The 26021-nt window shown below is 48.6% G+C and overlaps 1 protein-coding gene across 4 annotated transcripts in view; it reads left to right on the forward strand.

Annotated features, from left to right (window-relative positions):
* Nucleotides 1-249: 249 nt before the first annotated feature.
* The window catches only part of EDA (ectodysplasin A), a 115866-nt gene continuing 90094 nt past the window's right edge, over nt 250-26021 (forward strand). For 2 of the 4 annotated variants that reach the window (XM_040322660.1, XM_040322662.1), the window contains exon 1: nt 250-568. In XM_040322660.1, the coding sequence (XP_040178594.1) occupies nt 344-568 (225 nt within the window). In that variant the 5' untranslated portion in view covers nt 250-343. The remainder of the gene's footprint in view (nt 569-26021) is intronic. The other 2 variants (XM_040322659.1, XM_040322661.1) reach the window with 1 other exon arrangement.

Consider the following 26021-nt stretch of genomic DNA (forward strand, 5'->3'; position numbering starts at 1 on the left):
GATTACAAAAACCTGTGGGGCGGAGTTACGTTCATCTGGCGTAATCCTTCGCCACGATTGGGTGATATCCGTATAAGGGGCGGAGTTGCGCTGAGGGGGACGCGGGCGTGTTGTGCTGGAAAGGCGTGGCCTCGCCGAGGGGACGTCCTCGCGGGCGTGGTTCAGGCGCGGATATCCGCCCCCCTCTCCTGGTGTCTCTGGGCGCTGCGGGGCGTGTCTGAGCGGTGAGGAGGCGTGTCTCGGGCGGTGTGTAGTGGGGTGTCGGAGGGCGTGGCCTGTCAGTCAGGGGTTGTGTGCGCTGGAAGGTGGATGGCTCCTCCGCCATGATCCGGTGAGGAGAAGGATGGCGCCCCGGACTGACCCCTCCTTGTGCCCGGACTCCTCGGGGTGCGCCTGGCCGGGACACTGCCGCCTCTTCCTCGGACTCTTCGCCTTCTCCATCTCCCTTCACCTCGTCACCATCTGCGGGTACCTGGAGCTCCGCCGGGAGGTGGGCCGCCTGAGCCGGGAGGGGCCGAGGGGGAGCGGCCTGCAGAGGGACCGCCCACCGGGGGCGGAGCCGAGACAGGTGAGACCTCTCTGTATTCATACTAGCTGGAGAGAGACCTCTCTGTATTCATACTAGCTGGAGAGAGAGACCTCTCTGTATTCATACTAGCTGGAGAGAGAGACCTCTCTGTATTCATACTAGCTGGAGGGAGAGACCTCTCTGTATTCATACTAGCTGGAGAGAGACCTCTCTGTATTCATACTAGCTGGAGAGAGAGAGACCTCTCTGTATTCATACTAGCTGGAGAGAGAGAGACCTCTCTGTATTCATACTAGCTGGAGAGAGAGACCTCTCTGTATTCATACTAGCTGGAGAGAGAGACCTCTCTGTATTCATACTAGCTGGAGAGAGACCTCTCTGTATTCATACTAGCTGGAGAGAGAGACCTCTCTGTATTCATACTAGCTGGAGAGAGAGACCTCTCTGTATTCATACTAGCTGGAGAGAGAGACCTCTCTGTATTCATACTAGCTGGAGAGAGACCTCTCTGTATTCATACTAGCTGGAGAGAGAGAGAGACCTCTCTGTATTCATACTAGCTGGAGAGAGAGAGACCTCTCTGTATTCATACTAGCTGGAGGGAGAGACCTCTCTGTATTCATACTAGCTGGAGAGAGAGAGAGACCTCTCTGTATTCATACTAGCTGGAGGGAGAGAGACCTCTCTGTATTCATACTAGCTGGAGGGAGAGACCTCTCTGTATTCATACTAGCTGGAGAGAGACAGACCTCTCTGTATTCATACTAGCTGGAGAGAGACCTCTCTGTATTCATACTAGCTGGAGAGAGAGAGACCTCTCTGTATTCATACTAGCTGGAGAGAGACCTCTCTGTATTCATACTAGCTGGAGAGAGAGAGACCTCTCTGTATTCATACTAGCTGGAGAGAGAGACCTCTCTGTATTCATACTAGCTGGAGAGAGACCTCTCTGTATTCTTACTAGCTGGAGAGAGAGAGACCTCTCTGTATTCATACTAGCTGGAGAGAGACAGACCTCTCTGTATTCATACTAGCTGGAGAGAGAGAGACCTCTCTGTATTCATACTAGCTGGAGAGAGAGAGACCTCTCTGTATTCATACTAGCTGGAGAGAGAGAGACCTCTCTGTATTCATACTAGCTGGAGAGAGACCTCTCTGTATTCATACTAGCTGGAGAGAGAGAGACCTCTCTGTATTCATACTAGCTGGAGAGAGACCTCTCTGTATTCATACTAGCTGGAGAGAGAGAGACCTCTCTGTATTCATACTAGCTGGAGAGAGAGACCTCTCTGTATTCATACTATCTGGAGAGAGACCTCTCTGTATTCATACTAGCTGGAGAGAGACCTCTCTGTATTCATACTAGCTGGAGAGAGAGACCTCTCTGTATTCATACTAGCTGGAGGGAGACCTCTCTGTATTCATACTAGCTGGAGAGAGAGAGACCTCTCTGTATTCATACTAGCTGGAGAGAGAGACCTCTCTGTATTCATACTAGCTGGAGAGAGAGACCTCTCTGTATTCATACTAGCTGGAGAGAGAGAGACCTCTCTGTATTCATACTAGCTGGAGAGAGAGACCTCTCTGTATTCATACTAGCTGGAGAGAGAGAGACCTCTCTGTATTCATACTAGCTGGAGGGAGACCTCTCTGTATTCATACTAGCTGGAGAGAGACCTCTCTGTATTCATACTAGCTGGAGAGAGAGACCTCTCTGTATTCATACTAGCTGGAGAGAGAGAGACCTCTCTGTATTCATACTAGCTGGAGAGAGAGAGACCTCTCTGTATTCATACTAGCTGGAGAGAGACCTCTCTGTATTCATACTAGCTGGAGAGAGACCGCTCTGTATTCATACTAGCTGGAGAGAGACCTCTCTGTATTCATACTAGCTGGAGAGAGAGACCTCTCTGTATTCATACTAGCTGGAGAGAGAGACCTCTCTGTATTCATACTAGCTGGAGAGAGACCTCTCTGTATTCATACTAGCTGGAGAGAGAGATACCTCTCTGTATTCATACTAGCTGGAGAGAGAGAGACCTCTCTGTATTCATACTAGCTGGAGAGAGAGAGACCTCTCTGTATTCATACTAGCTGGAGAGAGAGAGACCTCTCTGTATTCATACTAGCTGGAGGGAGAGAGAGACCTCTCTGTATTCATACTAGCTGGAGAGAGAGAGACCTCTCTGTATTCATACTAGCTGGAGAGAGAGATACCTCTCTGTATTCATACTAGCTGGAGAGAGACCTCTCTGTATTCATACTAGCTGGAGAGAGAGACCTCTCTGTATTCATACTAGCTGGAGAGAGAGAGACCTCTCTGTATTCATACTAGCTGGAGGGAGAGAGAGACCTCTCTGTATTCATACTAGCTGGAGAGAGAGACCTCTCTGTATTCATACTAGCTGGAGAGAGAGAGACCTCTCTGTATTCATACTAGCTGGAGGGAGAGAGACCTCTCTGTATTCATACTAGCTGGAGAGAGAGAGACCTCTCTGTATTCATACTAGCTGGAGAGAGAGACCTCTCTGTATTCATACTAGCTGGAGAGAGAGACCCCTCTGTATTCATACTAGCTGGAGAGAGACCTCTCTGTATTCATACTAGCTGGAGAGAGACCTCTCTGTATTCATACTAGCTGGAGAGAGAGAGACCTCTCTGTATTCATACTAGCTGGAGAGAGAGACCTCTCTGTATTCATACTAGCTGGAGAGAGAGACCTCTCTGTATTCATACTAGCTGGAGAGAGAGAGACCTCTCTGTATTCATACTAGCTGGAGAGAGAGAGAGACCTCTCTGTATTCATACTAGCTGGAGAGAGAGACCTCTCTGTATTCATACTAGCTGGAGAGAGACCTCTCTGTATTCATACTAGCTGGAGAGAGAGAGACCTCTCTGTATTCATACTAGCTGGAGAGAGAGAGACCTCTCTGTATTCATACTAGCTGGAGAGAGACCTCTCTGTATTCATACTAGCTGGAGAGAGACCTCTCTGTATTCATACTAGCTGGAGAGAGAGAGACCTCTCTGTATTCATACTAGCTGGAGAGAGAGACCTCTCTGTATTCATACTAGCTGGAGAGAGACCTCTCTGTATTCATACTAGCTGGAGGGAGAGACCTCTCTGTATTCATACTAGCTGGAGAGAGAGACCTCTCTGTATTCATACTAGCTGGAGAGAGAGACCTCTCTGTATTCATACTAGCTGGAGAGAGAGAGACCTCTCTGTATTCATACTAGCTGGAGAGAGAGACCTCTCTGTATTCATACTAGCTGGAGAGAGAGAGACCTCTCTGTATTCATACTAGCTGGAGAGAGACCTCTCTGTATTCATACTAGCTGGAGAGAGAGACCTCTCTGTATTCATACTAGCTGGAGAGAGAGAGACCTCTCTGTATTCATACTAGCTGGAGAGAGAGAGACCTCTCTGTATTCATACTAGCTGGAGGGAGAGAGACCTCTCTGTATTCATACTAGCTGGAGAGAGAGACCTCTCTGTATTCATACTAGCTGGAGAGAGAGACCTCTCTGTATTCATACTAGCTGGAGAGAGAGACCTCTCTGTATTCATACTAGCTGGAGAGAGAGACCTCTCTGTATTCATACTAGCTGGAGAGAGACCTCTCTGTATTCATACTAGCTGGAGAGAGACCTCTCTGTATTCATACTAGCTGGAGAGAGAGACCTCTCTGTATTCATACTAGCTGGAGAGAGACCTCTCTGTATTCATACTATCTGGAGAGAGAGAGACCTCTCTGTATTCATACTATCTGGAGAGAGAGAGACCTCTCTGTATTCATACTAGCTGGAGAGAGACCTCTCTGTATTCATACTAGCTGGAGAGAGTCCTCTCTGTATTCATACTAGCTGGAGAGAGACCTCTCTGTATTCATACTAGCTGGAGAGAGACCTCTCTGTATTCATACTAGCTGGAGAGAGAGAGACCTCTCTGTATTCATACTAGCTGGAGAGAGAGACCTCTCTGTATTCATACTAGCTGGAGAGAGAGAGACCTCTCTGTATTCATACTAGCTGGAGGGAGAGAGACCTCTCTGTATTCATACTAGCTGGAGAGAGACCTCTCTGTATTCATACTAGCTGGAGAGAGACCTCTCTGTATTCATACTAGCTGGAGAGAGAGAGACCTCTCTGTATTCATACTAGCTGGAGAGAGAGACCTCTCTGTATTCATACTAGCTGGAGAGAGACCTCTCTGTATTCATACTAGCTGGAGAGAGAGAGAGACCTCTCTGTATTCATACTAGCTGGAGAGAGAGAGACCTCTCTGTATTCATACTAGCTGGAGAGAGACCTCTCTGTATTCATACTAGCTGGAGAGAGAGAGACCTCTCTGTATTCATACTAGCTGGAGAGACCTCTCTGTATTCATACTAGCTGGAGAGAGAGAGAGACCTCTCTGTATTCATACTAGCTGGAGGGAGAAAGACCTCTCTGTATTCATACTAGCTGGAGAGAGACCTCTCTGTATTCATACTAGCTGGAGAGAGAGAGACCTCTCTGTATTCATACTAGCTGGAGAGAGAGAGACCTCTCTGTATTCATACTAGCTGGAGAGAGACCTCTCTGTATTCATACTAGCTGGAGAGAGAGAGAGACCTCTCTGTATTCATACTAGCTGGAGAGAGAGAGACCTCTCTGTATTCATACTAGCTGGAGAGAGACCTCTCTGTATTCATACTAGCTGGAGAGAGAGAGACCTCTCTGTATTCATACTAGCTGGAGAGAGACCTCTCTGTATTCATACTAGCTGGAGAGAGAGAGACCTCTCTGTATTCATACTAGCTGGAGAGACCTCTCTGTATTCATACTAGCTGGAGAGAGACCTCTCTGTATTCATACTAGCTGGAGAGAGAGACCTCTCTGTATTCATACTAGCTGGAGAGAGACCTCTCTGTATTCATACTAGCTGGAGAGAGAGACCTCTCTGTATTCATACTAGCTGGAGAGAGAGAGACCTCTCTGTATTCATACTAGCTGGAGAGAGAGAGACCTCTCTGTATTCATACTAGCTGGAGAGGGAGAGACCTCTCTGTATTCATACTAGCTGGAGAGAGACCTCTCTGTATTCATACTAGCTGGAGAGAGAGACCTCTCTGTATTCATACTAGCTGGAGAGAGAGACCTCTCTGTATTCATACTAGCTGGAGAGAGAGACCTCTCTGTATTCATACTAGCTGGAGAGAGAGACCTCTCTGTATTCATACTAGCTGGAGAGAGAGAGACCTCTCTGTATTCATACTAGCTGGAGAGAGAGACCTCTCTGTATTCATACTAGCTGGAGAGAGACCTCTCTGTATTCATACTAGCTGGAGGGAGAGAGACCTCTCTGTATTCATACTAGCTGGAGAGAGACCTCTCTGTATTCATACTAGCTGGAGAGAGACCTCTCTGTATTCATACTAGCTGGAGAGAGAGAGACCTCTCTGTATTCATACTAGCTGGAGAGAGAGAGACCTCTCTGTATTCATACTAGCTGGAGAGAGAGACCTCTCTGTATTCATACTAGCTGGAGAGAGAGACCTCTCTGTATTCATACTAGCTGGAGAGAGAGAGACCTCTCTGTATTCATACTAGCTGGAGAGAGAGAGACCTCTCTGTATTCATACTAGCTGGAGAGAGAGAGACCTCTCTGTATTCATACTAGCTGGAGAGAGAGAGACCTCTCTGTATTCATACTAGCTGGAGAGAGAGAGACCTCTCTGTATTCATACTAGCTGGAGAGAGAGAGACCTCTCTGTATTCATACTAGCTGGAGAGAGAGACCTCTCTGTATTCATACTAGCTGGAGAGAGAGAGACCTCTCTGTATTCATACTAGCTGGAGAGAGACCTCTCTGTATTCATACTAGCTGGAGAGAGACCTCTCTGTATTCATACTAGCTGGAGAGAGAGAGACCTCTCTGTATTCATACTAGCTGGAGGGAGAGACCTCTCTGTATTCATACTAGCTGGAGGGAGAGACCTCTCTGTATTCATACTAGCTGGAGAGAGAGACCTCTGTATTCATACTAGCTGGAGGGAGAGACCTCTCTGTATTCATACTAGCTGGAGAGAGAGAGACCTCTCTGTATTCATACTAGCTGGAGAGAGAGAGACCTCTCTGTATTCATACTAGCTGGAGGGAGAGACCTCTCTGTATTCATACTAGCTGGAGAGAGAGAGACCTCTCTGTATTCATACTAGCTGGAGAGAGAGAGACCTCTCTGTATTCATACTAGCTGGAGAGAGACCTCTCTGTATTCATACTAGCTGGAGAGAGAGACCTCTCTGTATTCATACTAGCTGGAGAGAGAGAGACCTCTCTGTATTCATACTAGCTGGAGAGAGAGACCTCTCTGTATTCATACTAGCTGGAGAGAGATACCTCTCTGTATTCATACTAGCTGGAGAGAGAGAGACCTCTCTGTATTCATACTAGCTGGAGAGAGAGAGACCTCTCTGTATTCATACTAGCTGGAGAGAGAGACCTCTCTGTATTCATACTAGCTGGAGAGAGAGAGACCTCTCTGTATTCATACTAGCTGGAGAGAGACCTCTCTGTATTCATACTAGCTGGAGAGAGAGACCTCTCTGTATTCATACTAGCTGGAGAGAGAGAGACCTCTCTGTATTCATACTAGCTGGAGAGAGAGACCTCTCTGTATTCATACTAGCTGGAGGGAGAGACCTCTCTGTATTCATACTAGCTGGAGAGAGAGACCTCTCTGTATTCATACTAGCTGGAGAGAGACCTCTCTGTATTCATACTAGCTGGAGAGAGAGAGACCTCTCTGTATTCATACTACCTGGAGAGAGAGAGACCTCTCTGTATTCATACTAGCTGGAGAGAGAGAGACCTCTCTGTATTCATACTAGCTGGAGAGAGACCTCTCTGTATTCATACTAGCTGGAGAGAGACCTCTCTGTATTCATACTAGCTGGAGAGAGAGAGACCTCTCTGTATTCATACTAGCTGGAGAGAGACCTCTCTGTATTCATACTAGCTGGAGAGAGAGAGACCTCTCTGTATTCATACTAGCTGGAGAGAGAGAGAGACCTCTCTGTATTCATACTAGCTGGAGAGAGACCTCTCTGTATTCATACTAGCTGGAGAGAGACCTCTCTGTATTCATACTAGCTGGAGAGAGAGACCTCTCTGTATTCATACTAGCTGGAGAGAGAGAGACCTCTCTGTATTCATACTAGCTGGAGGGAGAGACCTCTCTGTATTCATACTAGCTGGAGAGAGAGAGACCTCTCTGTATTCATACTAGCTGGAGAGAGAGACCTCTCTGTATTCATACTAGCTGGAGAGAGAGAGACCTCTCTGTATTCATACTAGCTGGAGAGAGAGAGACCTCTCTGTATTCATACTAGCTGGAGAGAGAGACCTCTCTGTATTCATACTAGCTGGAGAGAGACCTCTCTGTATTCATACTAGCTGGAGGGAGAGAGACCTCTCTGTATTCATACTAGCTGGAGAGAGAGAGACCTCTCTGTATTCATACTAGCTGGAGAGAGAGACCTCTCTGTATTCATACTAGCTGGAGGGAGAGAGACCTCTCTGTATTCATACTAGCTGGAGAGAGAGAGACCTCTCTGTATTCATACTAGCTGGAGAGAGAGACCTCTCTGTATTCATACTAGCTGGAGGGAGAGAGACCTCTCTGTATTCATACTAGCTGGAGGGAGAGAGACCTCTCTGTATTCATACTAGCTGGAGAGAGAGAGACCTCTCTGTATTCATACTAGCTGGAGAGAGAGACCTCTCTGTATTCATACTAGCTGGAGAGAGACCTCTCTGTATTCATACTAGCTGGAGAGAGAGAGAGACCTCTCTGTATTCATACTAGCTGGAGAGAGAGAGACCTCTCTGTATTCATACTAGCTGGAGAGAGAGACCTCTCTGTATTCATACTAGCTGGAGAGAGAGACCTCTCTGTATTCATACTAGCTGGAGAGAGAGAGACCTCTCTGTATTCATACTAGCTGGAGAGAGAGAGACCTCTCTGTATTCATACTAGCTGGAGAGAGAGAGACCTCTCTGTATTCATACTAGCTGGAGGGAGAGACCTCTCTGTATTCATACTAGCTGGAGAGAGAGAGACCTCTCTGTATTCATACTAGCTGGAGGGAGAGACCTCTCTGTATTCATACTAGCTGGAGAGAGAGACCTCTCTGTATTCATACTAGCTGGAGAGAGAGACCTCTCTGTATTCATACTAGCTGGAGAGAGAGACCTCTCTGTATTCATACTAGCTGGAGAGAGAGAGTCCTCTCTGTATTCATACTAGCTGGAGAGAGACCTCTCTGTATTCATACTAGCTGGAGAGAGACCTCTCTGTATTCATACTAGCTGGAGAGAGAGAGACCTCTCTGTATTCATACTAGCTGGAGAGAGACCTCTCTGTATTCATACTAGCTGGAGAGAGAGAGACCTCTCTGTATTCATACTAGCTGGAGGGAGAGAGACCTCTCTGTATTCATACTAGCTGGAGAGAGAGAGACCTCTCTGTATTCATACTAGCTGGAGAGAGACCTCTCTGTATTCATACTAGCTGGAGAGAGAGAGACCTCTCTGTATTCATACTAGCTGGAGAGAGAGACCTCTCTGTATTCATACTAGCTGGAGAGAGAGAGACCTCTCTGTATTCATACTAGCTGGAGAGAGAGAGACCTCTCTGTATTCATACTAGCTGGAGAGAGAGAGACCTCTCTGTATTCATACTAGCTGGAGAGAGACCTCTGTATTCATACTAGCTGGAGAGAGAGAGACCTCTCTGTATTCATACTAGCTGGAGAGAGACCTCTCTGTATTCATACTAGCTGGAGAGAGAGAGACCTCTCTGTATTCATACTAGCTGGAGAGAGAGAGAGACCTCTCTGTATTCATACTAGCTGGAGAGAGAGAGACCTCTCTGTATTCATACTAGCTGGAGAGAGAGAGACCTCTCTGTATTCATACTAGCTGGAGAGAGAGAGACCTCTCTGTATTCATACTAGCTGGAGAGAGAGACCTCTCTGTATTCATACTAGCTGGAGAGAGACCTCTCTGTATTCATACTAGCTGGAGAGAGAGACCTCTCTGTATTCATACTAGCTGGAGAGAGAGACCTCTCTGTATTCATACTAGCTGGAGAGAGAGAGACCTCTCTGTATTCATACTAGCTGGAGAGAGAGACCTCTCTGTATTCATACTAGCTGGAGAGAGAGACCTCTCTGTATTCATACTAGCTGGAGAGAGAGAGAGACCTCTCTGTATTCATACTAGCTGGAGGGAGAGACCTCTCTGTATTCATACTAGCTGGAGAGAGAGAGAGAGAGAGAGAGACCTCTCTGTATTCATACTAGCTGGAGAGAGAGAGACCTCTCTGTATTCATACTAGCTGGAGAGAGAGAGACCTCTCTGTATTCATACTAGCTGGAGAGAGAGAGACCTCTCTGTATTCATACTAGCTGGAGAGAGAGAGACCTCTCTGTATTCATACTAGCTGGAGGGAGAGACCTCTCTGTATTCATACTAGCTGGAGAGAGAGACCTCTCTGTATTCATACTAGCTGGAGAGAGAGAGACCTCTCTGTATTCATACTAGCTGGAGAGAGAGAGACCTCTCTGTATTCATACTAGCTGGAGAGAGAGACCTCTCTGTATTCATACTAGCTGGAGAGAGAGAGACCTCTCTGTATTCATACTAGCTGGAGAGAGAGACCTCTCTGTATTCATACTAGCTGGAAGGAGAGACCTCTCTGTATTCATACTAGCTGGAGAGAGAGAGACCTCTCTGTATTCATACTAGCTGGAGAGAGAGAGACCTCTCTGTATTCATACTAGCTGGAGGGAGAGACCTCTCTGTATTCATACTAGCTGGAGAGAGAGAGACCTCTCTGTATTCATACTAGCTGGAGGGAGAGACCTCTCTGTATTCATACTAGCTGGAGAGAGAGAGACCTCTCTGTATTCATACTAGCTGGAGAGAGAGAGACCTCTCTGTATTCATACTAGCTGGAGAGAGAGACCTCTCTGTATTCATACTAGCTGGAGAGAGAGAGACCTCTCTGTATTCATACTAGCTGGAGAGAGACCTCTCTGTATTCATACTAGCTGGAGAGAGACCTCTCTGTATTCATACTAGCTGGAGAGAGAGACCTCTCTGTATTCATACTAGCTGGAGAGAGAGAGACCTCTCTGTATTCATACTAGCTGGAGAGAGAGACCTCTCTGTATTCATACTAGCTGGAGAGAGAGAGACCTCTCTGTATTCATACTAGCTGGAGAGAGAGAGACCTCTCTGTATTCATACTAGCTGGAGAGAGAGAGACCTCTCTGTATTCATACTAGCTGGAGAGAGAGACCTCTCTGTATTCATACTAGCTGGAGAGAGAGAGACCTCTCTGTATTCATACTAGCTGGAGAGAGAGAGACCTCTCTGTATTCATACTAGCTGGAGAGAGAGAGACCTCTCTGTATTCATACTAGCTGGAGAGAGAGAGAGACCTCTCTGTATTCATACTAGCTGGAGAGAGAGAGACCTCTCTGTATTCATACTAGCTGGAGAGAGACCTCTCTGTATTCATACTAGCTGGAGAGAGAGACCTCTCTGTATTCATACTAGCTGGAGAGAGACCTCTCTGTATTCATACTAGCTGGAGAGAGAGAGACCTCTCTGTATTCATACTAGCTGGAGAGAGAGACCTCTCTGTATTCATACTAGCTGGAGAGAGACCTCTCTGTATTCATACTAGCTGGAGAGAGAGAGACCTCTCTGTATTCATACTAGCTGGAGAGAGAGAGACCTCTCTGTATTCATACTAGCTGGAGAGAGAGAGACCTCTCTGTATTCATACTAGCTGGAGAGAGAGAGACCTCTCTGTATTCATACTAGCTGGAGAGAGAGAGACCTCTCTGTATTCATACTAGCTGGAGAGAGAGACCTCTCTGTATTCATACTAGCTGGAGAGAGACCTCTCTGTATTCATACTAGCTGGAGAGAGAGACCTCTCTGTATTCATACTAGCTGGAGAGAGAGACCTCTCTGTATTCATACTAGCTGGAGAGAGAGACCTCTCTGTATTCATACTAGCTGGAGAGAGAGACCTCTCTGTATTCATACTAGCTGGAGAGAGAGAGAGACCTCTCTGTATTCATACTAGCTGGAGAGAGACCTCTCTGTATTCATACTAGCTGGAGAGAGAGACCTCTCTGTATTCATACTAGCTGGAGAGAGAGACCTCTCTGTATTCATACTAGCTGGAGAGAGAGACCTCTCTGTATTCATACTAGCTGGAGAGAGACCTCTCTGTATTCATACTAGCTGGAGAGAGAGAGACCTCTCTGTATTCATACTAGCTGGAGAGAGAGAGACCTCTCTGTATTCATACTAGCTGGAGAGAGACCTCTCTGTATTCATACTAGCTGGAGAGAGAGAGACCTCTCTGTATTCATACTAGCTGGAGAGACCTCTCTGTATTCATACTAGCTGGAGAGAGACCTCTCTGTATTCATACTAGCTGGAGAGAGAGACCTCTCTGTATTCATACTAGCTGGAGAGAGACCTCTCTGTATTCATACTAGCTGGAGAGAGAGACCTCTCTGTATTCATACTAGCTGGAGAGAGAGACCTCTCTGTATTCATACTAGCTGGAGAGAGAGAGACCTCTCTGTATTCATACTAGCTGGAGGGAGAGACCTCTCTGTATTCATACTAGCTGGAGAGAGAGACCTCTCTGTATTCATACTAGCTGGAGAGAGAGAGACCTCTCTGTATTCATACTAGCTGGAGAGAGAGACCTCTCTGTATTCATACTAGCTGGAGGGAGAGAGACCTCTCTGTATTCATACTAGCTGGAGAGAGAGAGACCTCTCTGTATTCATACTAGCTGGAGAGAGAGACCTCTCTGTATTCATACTAGCTGGAGAGACCTCTCTGTATTCATACTAGCTGGAGGGAGAGACCTCTCTGTATTCATACTAGCTGGAGAGAGAGAGACCTCTCTGTATTCATACTAGCTGGAGAGAGAGAGACCTCTCTGTATTCATACTAGCTGGAGAGAGAGACCTCTCTGTATTCATACTAGCTGGAGAGAGAGAGACCTCTCTGTATTCATACTAGCTGGAGAGAGAGAGACCTCTCTGTATTCATACTAGCTGGAGAGAGAGAGACCTCTCTGTATTCATACTAGCTGGAGAGAGACCTCTCTGTATTCATACTAGCTGGAGAGAGACCTCTCTGTATTCATACTAGCTGGAGAGAGAGAGACCTCTCTGTATTCATACTAGCTGGAGGGAGAGACCTCTCTGTATTCATACTAGCTGGAGAGAGAGACCTCTCTGTATTCATACTAGCTGGAGAGACCTCTCTGTATTCATACTAGCTGGAGAGAGAGAGACCTCTCTGTATTCATACTAGCTGGAGAGAGACCTCTCTGTATTCATACTAGCTGGAGAGAGAGACCTCTCTGTATTCATACTAGCTGGAGAGAGACCTCTCTGTATTCATACTAGCTGGAGGGAGACCTCTCTGTATTCATACTAGCTGGAGAGAGAGACCTCTCTGTATTCATACTAGCTGGAGAGAGAGAGACCTCTCTGTATTCATACTAGCTGGAGAGAGAGACCTCTCTGTATTCATACTAGCTGGAGAGAGAGACCTCTCTGTATTCATACTAGCTGGAGGGAGAGAGACCTCTCTGTATTCATACTAGCTGGAAAGAGAGAGACCTCTCTGTATTCATACTAGCTGGAGAGAGAGAGACCTCTCTGTATTCATACTAGCTGGAGAGAGACCTCTCTGTATTCATACTAGCTGGAGAGAGAGAGAGACCTCTCTGTATTCTTACTAGCTGGAGGGAGAGAGAGACCTCTCTGTATTCATACTAGCTGGAGAGAGAGACCTCTCTGTATTCATACTAGCTGGAGAGAGAGAGACCTCTCTGTATTCATACTAGCTGGAGAGAGAGACCTCTCTGTATTCATACTAGCTGGAGAGAGAGACCTCTCTGTATTCATACTAGCTGGAGAGAGAGACCTCTCTGTATTCATACTAGCTGGAGAGAGAGACCTCTCTGTATTCATACTAGCTGGAGAGAGAGAGAGAGAGAGAGAGACCTCTCTGTATTCATACTAGCTGGAGAGAGAGAGACCTCTCTGTATTCATACTAGCTGGAGAGAGAGAGACCTCTCTGTATTCATACTAGCTGGAGAGAGAGACCTCTCTGTATTCATACTAGCTGGAGAGAGAGAGACCTCTCTGTATTCATACTAGCTGGAGAGAGAGACCTCTCTGTATTCATACTAGCTGGAGAGAGAGACCTCTCTGTATTCATACTAGCTGGAGAGAGAGAGACCTCTCTGTATTCATACTAGCTGGAGGGAGAGACCTCTCTGTATTCATACTAGCTGGAGGGAGAGACCTCTCTGTATTCATACTAGCTGGAGAGAGAGAGACCTCTCTGTATTCATACTAGCTGGAGAGAGAGAGACCTCTCTGTATTCATACTAGCTGGAGAGAGAGAGACCTCTCTGTATTCATACTAGCTGGAGAGAGACCTCTCTGTATTCATACTAGCTGGAGAGAGAGAGACCTCTCTGTATTCATACTAGCTGGAGAGAGAGAGACCTCTCTGTATTCATACTAGCTGGAGAGAGAGAGACCTCTCTGTATTCATACTAGCTGGAGAGAGACCTCTCTGTATTCATACTAGCTGGAGAGAGACCTCTCTGTATTCATACTAGCTGGAGAGAGAGAGACCTCTCTGTATTCATACTAGCTGGAGGGAGAGACCTCTCTGTATTCATACTAGCTGGAGAGAGAGACCTCTCTGTATTCATACTAGCTGGAGGGAGAGACCTCTCTGTATTCATACTAGCTGGAGGGAGAGACCTCTCTGTATTCATACTAGCTGGAGAGAGAGAGACCTCTCTGTATTCATACTAGCTGGAGAGAGAGAGACCTCTCTGTATTCATACTAGCTGGAGAGAGAGACCTCTCTGTATTCATACTAGCTGGAGAGAGAGAGACCTCTCTGTATTCATACTAGCTGGAGAGAGACCTCTCTGTATTCATACTAGCTGGAGAGAGAGACCTCTCTGTATTCATACTAGCTGGAGAGAGACCTCTCTGTATTCATACTAGCTGGAGAGAGAGAGACCTCTCTGTATTCATACTAGCTGGAGAGAGAGACCTCTCTGTATTCATACTAGCTGGAGAGAGAGAGACCTCTCTGTATTCATACTAGCTGGAGGGAGAGACCTCTCTGTATTCATACTAGCTGGAGAGAGAGACCTCTCTGTATTCATACTAGCTGGAGAGAGACCTCTCTGTATTCATACTAGCTGGAGAGAGAGACCTCTCTGTATTCATACTAGCTGGAGAGAGACCTCTCTGTATTCATACTAGCTGGAGAGAGAGAGACCTCTCTGTATTCATACTAGCTGGAGAGAGAGACCTCTCTGTATTCATACTAGCTGGAGAGAGACCTCTCTGTATTCATACTAGCTGGAGAGAGAGAGACCTCTCTGTATTCATACTAGCTGGAGGGAGAGAGACCTCTCTGTATTCATACTAGCTGGAGAGAGAGAGACCTCTCTGTATTCATACTAGCTGGAGAGAGACCTCTCTGTATTCATACTAGCTGGAGAGAGAGAGACCTCTCTGTATTCATACTAGCTGGAGAGAGAGACCTCTCTGTATTCATACTAGCTGGAGGGAGAGACCTCTCTGTATTCATACTAGCTGGAGAGAGAGAGAGACCTCTCTGTATTCATACTAGCTGGAGAGAGAGACCTCTCTGTATTCATACTAGCTGGAGAGAGAGAGACCTCTCTGTATTCATACTAGCTGGAGAGAGAGAGACCTCTCTGTATTCATACTAGCTGGAGAGAGAGAGACCTCTCTGTATTCATACTAGCTGGAGAGAGAGAGACCTCTCTGTATTCATACTAGCTGGAGAGAGAGAGACCTCTCTGTATTCATACTAGCTGGAGAGAGAGAGACCTCTCTGTATTCATACTAGCTGGAGAGAGAGAGTCCTCTCTGTATTCATACTAGCTGGAGAGAGAGAGAGACCTCTCTGTATTCATACTAGCTGGAGAGAGAGACCTCTCTGTATTCATACTAGCTGGAGAGAGAGAGACCTCTCTGTATTCATACTAGCTGGAGAGAGAGAGACCTCTCTGTATTCATACTAGCTGGAGAGAGAGAGACCTCTCTGTATTCATACTAGCTGGAGAGAGAGAGAGACCTCTCTGTATTCATACTAGCTGGAGGGAGAGACCTCTCTGTATTCATACTAGCTGGAGAGAGAGAGAGAGAGAGAGAGAGACCTCTCTGTATTCATACTAGCTGGAGAGAGAGAGACCTCTCTGTATTCATACTAGCTGGAGAGAGAGAGAGACCTCTCTGTATTCATACTAGCTGGAGAGAGAGACCTCTCTGTATTCATACTAGCTGGAGAGAGAGACCTCTCTGTATTCATACTAGCTGGAGAGAGAGAGACCTCTCTGTATTCATACTAGCTGGAGAGAGAGAGACCTCTCTGTATTCATACTAGCTGGAGAGAGAGAGACCTCTCTGTATTCATACTAGCTGGAGAGAGAGAGAGACCTCTCTGTATTCATACTAGCTGGAGGGAGAGACCTCTCTGTATTCATACTAGCTGGAGAGAGACCTCTCTGTATTCATACTAGCTGGAGAGAGAGACCTCTCTGTATTCATACTAGCTGGAAGGAGAGACCTCTCTGTATTCATACTAGCTGGAGAGAGAGACCTCTCTGTATTCATACTAGCTGGAGAGAGAGAGACCTCTCTGTATTCATACTAGCTGGAGGGAGAGACCTCTCTGTATTCATACTAGCTGGAGAGAGACCTCTCTGTATTCATACTAGCTGGAGAGAGAGACCTCTCTGTATTCATACTAGCTGGAGAGAGAGACCTCTCTGTATTCATACTAGCTGGAGAGAGACCTCTCTGTATTCATACTAGCTGGAGAGAGAGACCTCTCTGTATTCATACTAGCTGGAGAGAGAGACCTCTCTGTATTCATACTAGCTGGAGAGAGAGAGACCTCTCTGTATTCATACTAGCTGGAGAGAGAGAGACCTCTCTGTATTCATACTAGCTGGAGGGAGACCTCTCTGTATTCATACTAGCTGGAGAGAGAGAGACCTCTCTGTATTCATACTAGCTGGAGAGAGAGACCTCTCTGTATTCATACTAGCTGGAGAGAGAGACCTCTCTGTATTCATACTAGCTGGAGAGAGAGACCTCTCTGTATTCATACTAGCTGGAGAGAGAGAGACCTCTCTGTATTCATACTAGCTGGAGGGAGAGACCTCTCTGTATTCATACTAGCTGGAGAGAGAGACCTCTCTGTATTCATACTAGCTGGAGAGAGACCTCTCTGTATTCATACTAGCTGGAGAGAGAGAGACCTCTCTGTATTCATACTAGCTGGAGAGAGACCTCTCTGTATTCATACTAGCTGGAGAGACGAGACCTCTCTGTATTCATACTAGCTGGAGGGAGAGACGAGACCTCTCTGTATTCATACTAGCTGGAGAGAGAGACCTCTCTGTATTCATACTAGCTGGAGAGAGAGACCTCTCTGTATTCATACTAGCTGGAGAGAGAGACCTCTCTGTATTCATACTAGCTGGAGGGAGAGACCTCTCTGTATTCATACTAGCTGGAGAGAGAGAGACCTCTCTGTATTCATACTAGCTGGAGAGAGAGAGACCTCTCTGTATTCATACTAGCTGGAGAGAGAGACCTCTCTGTATTCATACTAGCTGGAGAGAGAGACCTCTCTGTATTCATACTAGCTGGAGAGAGAGAGACCTCTCTGTATTCATACTAGCTGGAGAGAGAGAGACCTCTCTGTATTCATACTAGCTGGAGAGAGAGAGACCTCTCTGTATTCATACTAGCTGGAGAGAGAGAGACCTCTCTGTATTCATACTAGCTGGAGAGAGAGAGACCTCTCTGTATTCATACTAGCTGGAGAGAGACCTCTCTGTATTCATACTAGCTGGAGAGAGACCTCTCTGTATTCATACTAGCTGGAGAGAGACCTCTCTGTATTCATACTAGCTGGAGAGAGAGAGACCTCTCTGTATTCATACTAGCTGGAGAGAGAGACCTCTCTGTATTCATACTAGCTGGAGAGAGAGACCTCTCTGTATTCATACTAGCTGGAGAGAGAGACCTCTCTGTATTCATACTAGCTGGAGAGAGAGAGACCTCTCTGTATTCATACTAGCTGGAGAGAGAGACCTCTCTGTATTCATACTAGCTGGAGAGAGAGACCTCTCTGTATTCATACTAGCTGGAGAGAGAGAGACCTCTCTGTATTCATACTAGCTGGAGAGAGAGAGACCTCTCTGTATTCATACTAGCTGGAGAGAGAGAGACCTCTCTGTATTCATACTAGCTGGAGAGAGAGACCTCTCTGTATTCATACTAGCTGGAGAGAGACCTCTCTGTATTCATACTAGCTGGAGAGAGACCTCTCTGTATTCATACTAGCTGGAGAGAGAGACCTCTCTGTATTCATACTAGCTGGAGAGAGAGAGACCTCTCTGTATTCATACTAGCTGGAGAGAGAGAGACCTCTCTGTATTCATACTAGCTGGAGAGAGAGAGACCTCTCTCTATTCATACTAGCTGGAGAGAGAGAGACCTCTCTGTATTCATACTAGCTGGAGAGAGAGAGACCTCTCTGTATTCATACTAGCTGGAGAGAGAGAGACCTCTCTGTATTCATACTAGCTGGAGAGAGAGACCTCTCTGTATTCATACTAGCTGGAGAGAGAGAGACCTCTCTGTATTCATACTAGCTGGAGAGAGAGACCTCTCTGTATTCATACTAGCTGGAGAGAGACCTCTCTGTATTCATACTAGCTGGAGAGAGAGAGACCTCTCTGTATTCATACTAGCTGGAGAGAGAGAGACCTCTCTGTATTCATACTAGCTGGAGAGAGAGAGACCTCTCTGTATTCATACTAGCTGGAGAGAGACCTCTCTGTATTCATAGAAGGCGGAGCAGGGGCGGTCGGTCAGCGGAGGAGTATGTCGGGAAGCAGAGCAGGGGGGTCGGTCAGCGGAGGAGTGCGGCGGGAAGCAGAGCAGGGGGGGGTCGGTCAGCGGAGGAGCGCGGCGGGAAGCAGAGCGGGGGGGGTCGGTCAGCGGAGGAGCGCGGCGGGAAGCAGAGCAGGGGGGGTCGGTCAGCGGAGGAGTATGTCGGGAAGCAGAGCAGGGGGGGCGGTCAGCGGAGGAGCGTGGCGGGAAGCAGAGCAGGGGGGGTTGGTCAGCGGAGGAGTGCGGCGGGAAGCAGAGCAGGGGGGAATTGGTCAGAGGAGGAGCGCGGCGGGAAGCAGAGCAGGGGGGGTTGGTCAGCGGAGGAGTGCGGCGGGAAGCAGAGCGGGGGGTTGGTCAGCGGAGGAGCGCGGCGGGAAGCAGAGCGGAAGGGTTGGTCAGCGGAGGAGTGCGGCGGGAAGCAGAGCAGGGGGTCGGTCAGCGGAGGAGTGTGGCGGGAAGCAGAGCGGGGGGGTTGGTCAGCGGAGGAGTGCGGCGGGAAGCAGAGCAGGGGGTCGGTCAGCGGAGGAGTGTGGCGGGAAGCAGAGCGGGGGGGTTGGTCAGCAGAGGAGTGCGGCGGGAAGCAGAGTAGGGGGGGGTTGGTCAGCGGAGGAGCGCGGCGGGAAGCAGAGCAGGGGGGGTTGGTCAGCGGAGGAGCGCGGCGGGAAGCAGAGCAGGGGGGGTTGGTCAGCGGAGGAGCGCGGCGGGAAGCAGAGCAGGGGGGGTTGGTCAGCGGAGGAGTGTGGCGGGAAGCAGAGCGGGGGGTTGGTCAGCGGAGGAGCGCGGCGGGAAGCAGAGCAGGGGGGGTTGGTCAGCGGAGGAGTGTGGCGGGAAGCAGAGCGGGGGGTTGGTCAGCGGAGGAGTATGGCGGGAAGCAGAGTAGGGGGGGGGTCGGTCAGCGGAGGAGCGCAGCGGAAAGCAGAGCAGGGGGGTCGGTCAGCGGAGGAGTGCGGCGGGAAGCAGAGCAGGGGGTTCGGTCAGCGGAGGAGTGTGGCGGGAAGCAGAGCGGGGGGGTCGGTCAGCGGAGGAGCGCAGCGGAAAGCAGAGCAGGGGGGTCGGTCAGCGGAGGAGTGCGGCGGGAAGCAGAGCGGGGGGGTCGGTCAGCGGAGGAGCGCGGCGGGAAGCAGGGGGGAATTGGTCAGCGGAGAAGCGTGGCGGGAAGCAGAGCAGGGGGGGTCGGTCAGCGGAGGAGCGCGGCGGGAAGCAGAGCAGGGGGGGTCGGTCAGCGGAGGAGCGCGGCGGGAAGCAGTGCAGGGGGGGTCGGTCAGCGGAGGAGCGCGGCGGGAAGCAGAGCAGGGGGGAATTGGTCAGAGGAGGAGCGTGGCGGGAAGCAGAGCGGAAGGGTTGGTCAGCGGAGGAGTGCGGCGGGAAGCAGAGCGGGGGGTTGGTCAGCGGAGGAGCGCGGCGGGAAGCAGAGCGGAAGGGTTGGTCAGCGGAGGAGTGCGGCGGGAAGCAGAGTAGGGGGGGGTTGGTCAGCGGAGGAGCGCGGCGGTAAGCAGAGCAGGGGGGGGGTCGGTCAGCGGAGGAGCGCGGCGGGAAGCAGAGCAGGGGGGGTTGGTCAGCGGAGGAGCGCGGCGGGAAGCAGAGCAGGGGGGGTTGGTCAGCGGAGGAGTGTGGCGGGAAGCAGAGCGGGGGGTTGGTCAGCGGAGGAGCGTGGCGGGAAGCAGAGTAGGGGGGGTCGGTCAGCGGAGGAGCGCAGCGGAAAGCAGAGCAGGGGGGTCGGTCAGCGGAGGAGTGTGGCGGGAAGCAGAGCGGGGGGGTCGGTCAGTTGAGGAGCGCGGCGGGAAGCAGGGGGGAATTGGTCAGCGGAGAAGCGTGGCGGGGAGCAGAGCAGGGGGGGCGGTCAGCGGAGGAGCGTGGCGGGAAGCAGTGCAGGGGGGGTCGGTCAGCGGAGGAGTATGTCGGGAAGCAGAGCAGGGGGGGCGGTCAGCGGAGGAGCGCGGCGGGAAGCAGAGCAGGGGGGTCGGTCAGCGGAGGAGTGCGGCGGGAAGCAGAGCAGGGGGGTCGGTCAGCGGAGGAGCGTGGCGGGAAGCAGAGCAGGAGGGTCGGTCAGCGGAGGAGCGCGGCGGGAAGCAGAGCAGGAGGGTCGGTCAGCGGAGGAGTGTGGCGGGCAGCAGAGCAGGGGGGTCGGTCAGCGGAGGAGCGTGGAGGGAAGCAGAGCAGGGGGGGTCGGTCAGCGGAGGAGTGCGGCGGGAAGCAGAGCGGGGGGGTCGGTCAGTTGAGGAGCGCGGCGGGAAGCAGGGGGGGGAATTGGTCAGCGGAGAAGCGTGGCGGGAAGCAGAGCAGGGGGGGGGCGGTCAGCGGAGGAGCGTGGCGGGAAGCAGAGCAGGGGGGGTCGGTCAGCGGAGGAGTATGGCGGGAAGCAGTGCAGGGGGGGTCGGTCAGCGGAGGAGCGCGGCGGGAAGCAGAGCAGGGGGGTCGGTCAGCGGAGGAGCGCGGCGGGAAGCAGAGCAGGGGGGTCGGTCAGCGGAGGAGCGCGGCGGGAAGCAGAGCAGGGGGTCGGTCAGCGGAGGAGCGTGACGGGAAGCAGTGCAGGGGGGGTCGGTCAGCGGAGGAGCGCGGCGGGAAGCAGAGCAGGGGGTCGGTCAGCGGAGGAGTGTGGCGGGAAGCAGTGCAGGGGGGGTCGGTCAGCGGAGGAGCGCGGCGGGAAGCAGAGCAGGGGGTCGGTCAGCGGAGGAGGAGTGAGGTATCAGAAAAAGATTTGGACTCTAAGGGGTTAAACTTCCTGGATTTCCACACAGAAGTTTCATCTAAGAAGTTGGTTACAATGTTTCATGTTACAAACTTGGTGACTGCCGGGACATTTTCCTTACACACAGAGAAGTTTATCCCTTTGATGTAAGAAGGAAGATTTAGTTACAATGTTTCCCGGTAAAAACTTGGGGGACCGTTGGATATTTTCTTTTGACAGCTGATAATTCTCTCCACTCAGACCTCAGACAGCGGCGTGTGTGTCCCTCGAGCGCAGGCTCCTCCTCCTCTGGGTGTCAACTTCCCGACGATCGTTTCGTCTCACAAAGACGTCGTCGCCGTGATTTTATTCCGATGCCTTCGTGAGTGGATCCGACTTTTTACAATAAGCTCTGTGCATACAAGAAGTATTTCTTCCCTCGGTCCTGTACGAGACATCTGTCGCGATTGAGGCGATCGTTTCCTCTCGCTCGGATTACTTCCATCTACCTTCCTACTGCGGAGATCGGTCTGGACTCTTTATGTTACATATTATATGTTTTATGCACTTGGTGTGGTATTCATATCGTTACGTATTTTTCTCATTCGAGATCCTTTCCAGAGTTTCTTTTTTCACATGTTGGTTTATAGCGCAGTTTTCGTATTTCCTTTTTTTCTACCGGTTGGCCAATCCTCTGATTTTAGGGTCCAAGGGTTCAGCTCCTCCCGTTAGGAATACAATGAAGCCTTCAGCTATACTACTGCAGGGTTTGACAAATTTGCTTGGAATCTAGGAGCCGGCTAAAAAAGTTAGGAGCCAGAAAACGCGCCCCGTCCCGACGAGCTTGCGTGCAGAAGCGAACACATACGTGAGCAGCACCCGCATATGTAAACGGTGTTCAAACCACACATGTGAGGTATCGCCGCGATCGGTAGAGCGAGAGCGATAATTCTAGCCCTAGACCTCCTCTGTAACTCAAAACATGCAGCCTGTAGATTTTTTTTAAATGTCGCCTATGGAGATTTTAAAGGGTAAAAGTGTGTCGGCATTCCACGAGCGGACGCAATTTTGAAGCGTGACATGTTGGGTATCAATTTACTCGGCGTAACATTATCTTTCACAATATTAAAAAAAATGGGGATAACTTTACTGTGGTCTTATTTGTTAATTAAAAAAAGTGTAATTTTTTTTCCCAAAAAAGTGCGCTTGTAAGACCGCTGCGCAAATACGACGTGAGAAAGTATTGCAACGATCGCCATTTTATTCTCTAGAGTGTTAGGATAAAAAATATATATAATGTTTGGGGGTTCTAATTAGAGGGAAGAAGATGGCAGTGAAAATAGTGAAAAATGACATTAGAATTGCTGTTTAACTTGTAATACCAACGGCCACCACCAGATGGCGCCAGGACACCTTCCAAGCCAAGTCGCCAAGACACCATTTCTAGTTGCCATGGCGACCTGGCGCCCGGGATTTGTCGAGCCTTGTACTAAGGTACTATTGTCCATACTCCATCATACAAAGACATTGGAGACAATCCTGATCTTCCAACGTTGTGGTAACAGTTATGTGGAGACCCTTTTCTGTTCCATCATCACTGGCCCCCCCCCCCCCCCCCCATAGCCAGCTCCATAAAGAGATGGTGTGCCCAGTTTGCTGTGGAGGAACTCCAGTGTCCTGCACAGAGCCCTGACCTCAACCTTACTTTTGGAAGACTTTTAGGATCAGGTCTTCTCATTCCAAAGGTGTTCAGAAGGTTGGAGGTCATGGAGGAACCTGAGTGTCCTGCACAGAGCCCTGACCTCAACCCTACTGAACACCTTGGAACCCCAGCTGTGACTGCGGTATTTTCTCATCCGGTATCAATCCCCGACCTTCATAAATGGGTACAAATTCCCACAGACACCCTACAAAATTTTCTGGGAAGCCTTTCCAGAAGAACAGTCGGCTCCATGAAGACATGAGGTGACCAGTTTGGTGTGGAGGAACTCCAGTGTCCTGCACAGAGCCCTGACCTCAACCTTACTTTGGGAAGACTTTTAGGATCAGACCTTCTCATTCCAAAGGTGTTCAGTAGGTTGGAGGTCATGGAGGAACTTGAGTGTCCTGCACAGAGCCCCGACCTCAACCCTACTGTTGGAAGACCTTTGGTGTGAGATCTTCTCACCCAACATCAATACCGGGCCCTCAACCCTACTGAAATACCTTTTTTAGGATGAAAGTTTCCCAGAGATGTTCAGCAGGTTGGAGGTCATGTAGGAACAGATGTCCTGCACAGAGCCCTGACCTCCTCCCTACAGAACACCTTTGGGATGAATTGGGGAAAACCTATGGGTTAGCCAAGTCCTCTTGGCACCCAACGAGGGTCCTCATGTGGATGCCAGGTGGTCTTTGTGTTCAACATCAGTACCTGACCTCACAAATGGGTACAAATTCCCACAGACACCCCCCCCCCTCCAAAATCTTGTGGAAAGTCCTCCCAGAAGGGGGCGGAGACTCTGTGTAGCCACAAAGTTGGGCCAGTTGCTTAACCACTTAAGGGCGGAGCCTCTTTCTTAGATTTGGTGTTTACAAGTTAAAAACAATATTTACATTTTTTTTTTTGCTAGAAAATTAATTAGAACCCCCCAAACATGATTATATTTTATTTATTTTACTTTATTTTATTGTGTTTTTTTTTTTAAATATATATATTTGGGTCACTTTTATTGCTATTACAAGAAATGTAAACATCCCCTTGTAATGGATGGATAGATAGATAGATAGATAGATAGATAGATAGATAGATAGATAGATATATATATATATATATATATATATATATATATATATATATATATATATATATATATATATATATATATATATATATTAAAAAAAAAATCAATAAAGTAAAATAAATAAAATCTAATAATGTTTGGGGGTTCTAAGTAATTTTCTAGCAAAAAAAATAAATAATTATATATATATATTTCTAATGCCCTAGAGAATAAAATGGAGGTTGTTGCAATGCTTTCTGTCACACCGTATTTGCGCAGCGGTCTTACAAGCACACTTTTTTTTGGGGGGGGGGGGATCACTTTTTTTGAAATAAAACTGTAAAGTTAGCCCAATTCGTTTTTTTTAAAAAAAAAGATAAAGTTACGCCGAGTAAATCGATACCCAACATGTCACACTTCAAAATTGCGCCCGCTCCTGGAATGGCGACAAACTTTTTCCACTTATAAAAAATCTCCATAGGCGACGTTGAAAAAGATTCTACAGGTTGCATCTTTTGAGATACAGAGAAGGTCTAGGGCTAGAATTATTGCTCTCACTCCAATGATCGCGGCGATACCTCACGTGCGGTTTGAACGCCGTTTTCATATGCTCACGTGTGCGCTCGCTTCTGCACGCAAGCTCGTCGGGACGGGGTGCATTTTCTGGCTCCTAACTTTTTTAGCTGGCTCCTAGATTCCAAGCAAATTTGTCAAACCCTGCGTGCGAGCTTGGCGGGATGATTTAAAACTTTTTAAAATATTTTATTGATTTTTTTATTTATTTTTTATAAACGGTTTTAAAAAATATATATATTTTGATCACTTTTATTCCTATTACAGGTAATGTAAACATCCCTTGTAATAGTAAAAAGTAGGGTTGTCCCGATACCACTTTTTTAGGACCGAGTACAAGTACCGATACTTTTTTTCAAGTAGTCGCCGATACCGAATACCGATACTTTTTTTAAATGTGTCCCCAAATGCAGCCATGTCCCCCCCCATATGCAGCCATGTCCCTCTAGCCATGTCCCTCACATATGCAGCCATGTCCCTCTAGCCATGTCCCTCACATATGCAGCAATGTCCCTCTAGCCATGTCCCTCACATATGCAGCCATGTCCCTCTAGCCATGTCCCTCACATATGCAGCAATGTCCCTCTAGCCATGTCCCTCACATATGCAGCCATGTCCCTCACATATGCAGCAATGTCCCTCTAGCCATGTCCCTCACATATGCAGCCATGTCCCTCTAGCCATGTCCCTCACATATGCAGCCATGTCCCTCACATATGCAGCAATGTCCCTCTAGCCATGTCCCTCGATGCGGAGGGCAGCGGCGGGGGGGGGAAAGTATTCTATTTAGGTATCGGGGGTATTTGCGCGAGTACGAGTACTCCCGCAAATACTCGGTATCGGTCCCGATACCGATACTGGTATCGGTATCTGGACAACCCTAGTAAAAAGCATGACAGGTCCTCTTATATATGAGATCTGGGGTCAAAAAGACGTCACATCTCATATTAAGGGTCCTTTCACACTAGCGGACCGTTCGTCCGCTCATTACAAGTCCGTTAACAGACTTGTAATGAATCCCTATGGGAACGCGTCCGTTAGCGGATGGAGCATCCGCTAGCGTCTGCGTCAGTCGGGATCCGCTTTTCCGATCGGAAGAAACCCTATTTTTCTTCCGTTCGGCGGAACGGACCGTGTGAAAGAGCCCTTACACTTAAATGCAATAATAAAAAAAAAAAAAAAATTTTGGTATTTGGGGGGGGGGGGGGGGGAGAATTTCCCTTTTAAGAGCGATGGGCGGAGGTGACATTTTCTGGTCCCTCGTCTCCGTACCTCACAGGACGCAATCGCCTACGCCGCTTACCGGAGCCGTCGGTCAAAACGTCACTTCCGCCCACACCTATTAAAGGGACGTTTTTATTTTATTTATCTTTTGTTGTCATTTTTTCAAATGACAATCCTTTTTTTTTTTTTTTTTTTT

This window comes from Rana temporaria, chromosome 9 (assembly GCF_905171775.1).
Source record: "Rana temporaria chromosome 9, aRanTem1.1, whole genome shotgun sequence".
In the NCBI taxonomy this organism is placed as follows: Eukaryota; Metazoa; Chordata; class Amphibia; order Anura; family Ranidae; genus Rana; species Rana temporaria.